General features: G+C 43.7%; 2 protein-coding genes across 2 annotated transcripts in view; both read left to right on the forward strand.

Annotated features, from left to right (window-relative positions):
- Positions 1 to 7,500, forward strand: part of LOC138015301 (voltage-dependent calcium channel subunit alpha-2/delta-1-like) — an 89,374-nt gene that overhangs the window by 66,576 nt on the left and 15,298 nt on the right. Inside the window, exons 32-33 of the mRNA XM_068862289.1 lie at positions 799 to 851; positions 1,033 to 1,059. Coding sequence (XP_068718390.1) covers positions 799 to 851; positions 1,033 to 1,059 — 80 coding nt within the window. The remainder of the gene's footprint in view (positions 1 to 798; positions 852 to 1,032; positions 1,060 to 7,500) is intronic.
- Positions 2,036 to 7,500, forward strand: part of LOC138015302 (uncharacterized) — a 7,975-nt gene continuing 2,510 nt past the window's right edge. The window contains exon 1 of the mRNA XM_068862290.1: positions 2,036 to 4,223. Coding sequence (XP_068718391.1) covers positions 2,183 to 4,198 — 2,016 coding nt within the window. The 5' untranslated portion in view covers positions 2,036 to 2,182 and the 3' untranslated portion in view covers positions 4,199 to 4,223. The remainder of the gene's footprint in view (positions 4,224 to 7,500) is intronic.

Consider the following 7,500-nt stretch of genomic DNA (forward strand, 5'->3'; position numbering starts at 1 on the left):
GTTTATTTGCTACCACAAGTCCTGGGACAGAGTAATTTAAATGGAGTATTATACTTCACTTGTAGAGCAAACTGACTATGAAGGATATCCCTTCATTTGAGGAAGAGGTCGTGTTGTGATAGAAGAACATGCGCCGTAAGGTTCTTGTAGCCAAAATGTAACTGTTTGAACCTTACGGCGCCTGCTCAGTCCTCGTGCTAACATGAATGCACCAATTAGAGACGCTTTTGATTGTTCTTCACGAAAACCAATAAGAAGACACTGTTTCAGGGTTCCCCAGAGCTCTTCTCTTCCTCAGTCAAGAGAAGAGCTCTGGGGTCGAGATTGGGCGAGACCCTACTTTGAATGGAGGTGACTCGGGGATATTCGGAAAATATCCGAGTGCTTCTTTGCAGGAGTCGAACCTGCGACCCCTTTTAATAACTAGTTCGGATGCACTGAGCTATCGGAGACTCGTATAAGGGTGCGTTCGATTGACCATATTCCGGAATAAGAAAACGTGGCCGCGGAGTGATGATTTAAAACGCCATGTGTGGCGTTTTGAAGCAACAAGGATAATAAAGCTATGTTTAAAATAGCAGTTTAGCAGATGTTTGACAATTTAAATTTGAATCCCTGCAAAAACGAAGGATATCTAACTTCTATTCCATGTATTCCTATTCCGGAATACGGTCAATGTAACATGCCCTAAGCTAGGCTGACTAGTCTAGATACGGATCGCTTGCGGTCTAAGGCCTATGTAATAGGCAACATCTTACCATAGTTGTTAAGAATTAGTCTTTTGTTCTTTATTTTCAGCCTCTGTTTTCTCTCTCTGCGTATACAGAATGGTGGACGAGTAAGGCAGTATGGTACGTCTTTCAACCGCTCGATGTAATGTGAACTGTAAAAGAGATTTAAAAGGTGGAGACATTTTATTCAAGGGCTATCCAGCGTCATTAACTCGACAGCGATCTTTGGCTTTTATTTTGCAAGAAAAGGTTTTGTTTTAATTTCCTTTTGCTCCTTAATTGCCTTTTTCTTCCTTTGTAGGTCTTTGCTATATTTCAACTTGTACAGGTCAGTGTGAAACATGCAACCACTCGTTTGGCTAACGAGTCGTTTCGCTATCGTCATAAGTCATTTCGCTGACGTGTTCTGATCTTGTAAGGTTTGGTTGGATTGGAGTGAGTGATTAGGTTCAAGCACGGAATTTAGGGGTAGATTAGTGCCTCAAGTTGTTTTTTATTTTATTTTAATATTTTGATTCCATTGTGTTTCGCCATCCGTGGGTTTTACACGGTTTTTTTTTTTGCACCAAGAATCAGCCAGATTTTGATATTACTTTTAAACAAGTTTTAGCCCTGGCCATGCTTTCAGCCACCCGACCATGGACGTCAGCTGAACTACTCGCTGGCAAATAGACCATAAATCGAAGCCTCCTGTGAAAAATAAGGAAACTCAAATACCATTGAAGAGATTTATTTTTTGAGGCTGACTCGGGATACTCGGAAAAAATCCGAGTGTTTCCTTGCAGGAGTCGAACGTACGACTATCCAATTACAAGTTCGGATGCTCTGCCGTTGAGCAATAAGAGATTAGTGGGAACCAGGCTGTTACGAAAAATAGTATTGCGTGACAAGCGTTACTGTCTAGAAGCTTCGCGAGAGTTCGTAGTTTGTTTATATTTAGGTTTGTACGTAAGCGTTTCTAAATCGGTGTGTTTTGTAATCTTTCTATAATTAGATTCATTACTATTTTAGAAAGTTCTAGAAGTTTATTGTCAGAGTATATAAGTAGACGAGTCCAAGCGGAGTGTTTTCTAACTAGTTTTTCACAAGCGAAGAGAGTTGGCGTTGGCCGTGTTTATTCAAGTGTGACAGAAGCTGTGTTTATTCAAGTTGGCGGAGGCCGTGTAAGTTTGTCGAGTACGTGTTGTTCAGAGTTTTACTTCGTGGAAACTACGTTCAATTTTTGGAATAAATCTTCTTGTTGTTGTTCCGACAACCCTGCGTTCAGTTTAGTTGCAAACTAACTTTCCTCAAAACGTTCGAACTCGTAACATTGGGGGCCTGTCCGGGAGAGGAATTCATTTGTTTGCTGACTACAGAAACCAGGAAAGGACAATTCAAGAAGGAGTTACAGAAAAAGTAAGGAGAACTGTACAAGAGAGTATATTGTGTTTTTGCTGTGGAATACTGCTATGGAAATGGAAAAGCTTTTGCAGATGGGAAAAGAATTTGGATTGGAAGGAGAAAAGCTGCTCGAGTTTGTAGAGAAGCAACAAAAGTTAGAACAAGAAAGAAGGAGGGAAGAGGAAGAAAAACAAGAAAAACGAAGACAATTGGAGGAAGAAAGAGAAGAAAAGCGTAGGCGGTTTGAAGAAGAAAAGGAAGAGAGGCGTCGATTACTTGAAGAAGATAAAAGAAGAGAAGACGAAGAGAGAGAAACTAGGCGACAAGAACGCGAACTAAGAAAATTGGAGATGGAAGCCGAGCTGTTGAAACAGAAAGAGGCTATTGAAGCGGCAAAAAGAGAACACGAGTTGAAGATTGCGCGGTTGGCTGTAGAGAATGCTGACGGGCGTCCTGAAGTGAGAGAGGATCGGGCTAAGGCACCTAAACTCCCCTCATTTGTTGATGGTAAAGACGATTTGGACGCGTATTTGCAGAGGTTCGAGAGATTTGCGGAGACAGCTAAGTGGAAAAAAGATGGATGGGCATCGAAGCTCAGTGCTCTGTTGTCTGGACGGGCACTAGAAGTGTATTCACGTCTATCGGAGGACGCAGCCAAGGATTATGACAGGGTAAAGATTGCGTTAATGAAGAGATATGACCTTACCGAAGACGGCTATCGTCGAAAGTTTAGAGCATCCAAACCAGAAGTCGACGAAAGTCCGGAGCAGTTTATTGTACGACTGGACAGATACCTGTTACGGTGGCTAGAGCTTTCGGATACTGCGCGAACCTTTGATGGTCTTAAAGACTTGATCGTGAAAGAACAATTTATTGACTCTTGCCCTAAGGATTTGGCAATTCACCTGCGAGAAAGGGCACCTGAGACTCTAGCAAAGATTGCGAAGATCGCTGACCAGTACTTGGAGGCTCATGGTAAACATTTGTTCAGCTCAGCGAGCAGAAAGCCAACAGTGCAGCCTGAGAGGGAAGAGGCCAAGAACATGCAGATTAATCCACCAGCTCTGCATTGCTTTAAGTGCAACACCCGAGGTCATAAAGCCGTCAACTGCCCAACCCTAACAAGAAAGTGTTTCCTATGTGGCAAGCAAGGTCATGAAGCTAGAAACTGTCGATCAGGTGGACGCAGATCAGGAGGACAAAGTAAGGATGGTAATCCTGTGCAGCGTGGTCAAGTGAGTGCCAGTTGTTTAGTTCAGCCACCTGAGGATAAACCTACGGATGAAGAAGTTAAGGCCTGTATTAAAGATGATAAGCTGCTGTTAGCCTGTGGTAAGAAGATTCCATTGTTGAGTAGTGCTTGTGTTGAACCGTTGACTGGAGTGAGAAGTAAAATGCCTGTCGTGAAAGGTAGAGTTGGAGAGAAGCCTGTTGATGTCCTGAGAGATACTGGTTGTAGTGGAATTGTAGTAAAGAGGGATCTTGTATCCGAGGATCAGTTTACTGGTGAATTTAATGTTATGCTGCTCATTGACAATACGGCAAGGAAAGTTCCTATCGCAAAGATTGATGTTGATACACCTTATCTCAAGGGCCAAGTGGAAGCGCAGTGTCTTCCCGATGCTGTTTATGATTTAATTGTCGGTAATGTACCAGGCGCAAGAGCCGCTGACGACCCAGACCCATGCTGGCAAGTTCCTGTACAAGAAGCTTGTGCTGTAACCACGAGAAGTCAAGCTAAGAAAGCTGGAGAACATATTCCGTTGAAGGTACCAGATACTAAAGAAAGCCCTGTAGTTGATAAAGAAAAGCTCAAGCAAATGCAGCGTGACGACGACAGCCTACAGAAATTTTGGGAGAAAGATGACGTAGTTGTGAGAGGCCAGGCTGAGACTTCATTCGAAGTGAAAGGTGGAGTTCTGTACCGCGTCTACAAGCACCCTTATGTGAACGGAAACTCAAATACCATTGAAGAGATTTATTTTTTGAGGCTGACTCAGGATACTCGGAAAAAATCCGAGTGTTTCCTTGCAGGAGTCGAACGTACGACTATCCAATTACAAGTTCGGATGCTCTGCCGTTGAGCAATAAGAGATTAGTGGGAACCAGGCTGTTACGAAAAATAGTATTGCGTGACAAGCGTTACTGTCTAGAAGCTTCGCGAGAGTTCGTAGTTTGTTTATATTTAGGTTTGTACGTAAGCGTTTCTAAATCGGTGTGTTTTGTAATCTTTCTATAATTAGATTCATTACTATTTTAGAAAGTTCTAGAAGTTTATTGTCAGAGTATATAAGTAGACGAGTCCAAGCGGAGTGTTTTCTAACTAGTTTTTCACAAGCGAAGAGAGTTGGCGTTGGCCGTGTTTATTCAAGTGTGACAGAAGCTGTGTTTATTCAAGTTGGCGGAGGCCGTGTAAGTTTGTCGAGTACGTGTTGTTCAGAGTTTTACTTCGTGGAAACTACGTTCAATTTTTGGAATAAATCTTCTTGTTGTTGTTCCGACAACCCTGCGTTCAGTTTAGTTGCAAACTAACTTTCCTCAAAACGTTCGAACTCGTAACATTGGGGGCCTGTCCGGGAGAGGAATTCATTTGTTTGCTGACTACAGAAACCAGGAAAGGACAATTCAAGAAGGAGTTACAGAAAAAGTAAGGAGAACTGTACAAGAGAGTATATTGTGTTTTTGCTGTGGAATACTGCTATGGAAATGGAAAAGCTTTTGCAGATGGGAAAAGAATTTGGATTGGAAGGAGAAAAGCTGCTCGAGTTTGTAGAGAAGCAACAAAAGTTAGAACAAGAAAGAAGGAGGGAAGAGGAAGAAAAACAAGAAAAACGAAGACAATTGGAGGAAGAAAGAGAAGAAAAGCGTAGGCGGTTTGAAGAAGAAAAGGAAGAGAGGCGTCGATTACTTGAAGAAGATAAAAGAAGAGAAGACGAAGAGAGAGAAACTAGGCGACAAGAACGCGAACTAAGAAAATTGGAGATGGAAGCCGAGCTGTTGAAACAGAAAGAGGCTATTGAAGCGGCAAAAAGAGAACACGAGTTGAAGATTGCGCGGTTGGCTGTAGAGAATGCTGACGGGCGTCCTGAAGTGAGAGAGGATCGGGCTAAGGCACCTAAACTCCCCTCATTTGTTGATGGTAAAGACGATTTGGACGCGTATTTGCAGAGGTTCGAGAGATTTGCGGAGACAGCTAAGTGGAAAAAAGATGGATGGGCATCGAAGCTCAGTGCTCTGTTGTCTGGACGGGCACTAGAAGTGTATTCACGTCTATCGGAGGACGCAGCCAAGGATTATGACAGGGTAAAGATTGCGTTAATGAAGAGATATGACCTTACCGAAGACGGCTATCGTCGAAAGTTTAGAGCATCCAAACCAGAAGTCGACGAAAGTCCGGAGCAGTTTATTGTACGACTGGACAGATACCTGTTACGGTGGCTAGAGCTTTCGGATACTGCGCGAACCTTTGATGGTCTTAAAGACTTGATCGTGAAAGAACAATTTATTGACTCTTGCCCTAAGGATTTGGCAATTCACCTGCGAGAAAGGGCACCTGAGACTCTAGCAAAGATTGCGAAGATCGCTGACCAGTACTTGGAGGCTCATGGTAAACATTTGTTCAGCTCAGCGAGCAGAAAGCCAACAGTGCAGCCTGAGAGGGAAGAGGCCAAGAACATGCAGATTAATCCACCAGCTCTGCATTGCTTTAAGTGCAACACCCGAGGTCATAAAGCCGTCAACTGCCCAACCCTAACAAGAAAGTGTTTCCTATGTGGCAAGCAAGGTCATGAAGCTAGAAACTGTCGATCAGGTGGACGCAGATCAGGAGGACAAAGTAAGGATGGTAATCCTGTGCAGCGTGGTCAAGTGAGTGCCAGTTGTTTAGTTCAGCCACCTGAGGATAAACCTACGGATGAAGAAGTTAAGGCCTGTATTAAAGATGATAAGCTGCTGTTAGCCTGTGGTAAGAAGATTCCATTGTTGAGTAGTGCTTGTGTTGAACCGTTGACTGGAGTGAGAAGTAAAATGCCTGTCGTGAAAGGTAGAGTTGGAGAGAAGCCTGTTGATGTCCTGAGAGATACTGGTTGTAGTGGAATTGTAGTAAAGAGGGACCTTGTATCCGAGGATCAGTTTACTGGTAAATTTAATGTTATGCTGCTCATTGACAATACGGCAAGGAAAGTTCCTATCGCAAAGATTGATGTTGATACACCTTATCTCAAGGGCCAAGTGGAAGCGCAGTGTCTTCCCGATGCTGTTTATGATTTAATTGTCGGTGATGTACCAGGCGCAAGAGCCGCTGACGACCCAGACCCATGCTGGCAAGTTCCTGTACAAGAAGCTTGTGCTGTAACCACCAGAAGTCAAGCTAAGAAAGCTGGAGAACATATTCCGTTGAAGGTACCAGATACTAAAGAAAGCCCTGTAGTTGATAAAGAAAAGCTCAAGCAAATGCAGCGTGACGACGACAGCCTACAGAAATTTTGGGAGAAAGATGACGTAGTTGTGAGAGGCCAGGCTGAGACTTCATTCGAAGTGAAAGGTGGAGTTCTGTACCGCGTCTACAAGCACCCTTATGTGAACGGAGGTAAACCCCTGAAGCAGGTTATGGTTCCTGTGCAGCTGAGAAGTCGAATAATGGAACTAGCTCACGGATCGATCATGGGAGGTCATATGGGAATAAAGAAAACGACTGATAAGATTCAAAGCGCGTTCTATTGGCCAGGCATTCAAGGGGACGTAGCTCGTTATTGCAAGTCCTGCGATGTATGTCAGAAGACAGTTAACAAGGGTTCCGTACCGAAGGTTCCCCTAGAGAAGATGCCATTAATTGACAAGCCGTTTAAGAGAGTAGCAATCGACCTGGTTGGACCTTTTGTTCCCCCGAGTGAGGACGGTCATAGATATATTTTGACATTGGTCGACTTCGCAACTCGTTATCCTGAAGCTGTCCCGCTGAAGAACATTGATACTGAAACTGTGGCAGAAGCGTTGGTGGATATCTTTAGTCGTTTGGGAGTGCCTGAAGAGATCTTGAGCGACCTTGGTACGCAGTTCGTCTCTGAGTGTATGAAGGAAGTGACGCGGCTTTTGAGCATTAAACAGCTCACCACGACTCCATATCATCCTATGTGTAATGGCCTGACGGAAAAGTTTAATGGAACAATGAAGAGCATGTTAAAGAGATTGTGCAGTGAACAGCCAAGACAGTGGCATCGCTATATTAACCCGTTGCTGTTTGCATATCGTGAAGTTCCCCAGGAGTCTACTGGTTTTTCGCCGTTTGAGTTGCTGTATGGAAGAGCTGTCAGAGGACCGATGTTTATTCTCAAAGAGCTTTGGACGAAAGAGCTGGAGGAGCCTGAGATAAAGAACAGCTATCAGT

This window comes from Montipora capricornis, chromosome 9 (assembly GCF_036669925.1).
Source record: "Montipora capricornis isolate CH-2021 chromosome 9, ASM3666992v2, whole genome shotgun sequence".
Classification (NCBI taxonomy): Eukaryota; Metazoa; Cnidaria; class Anthozoa; order Scleractinia; family Acroporidae; genus Montipora; species Montipora capricornis.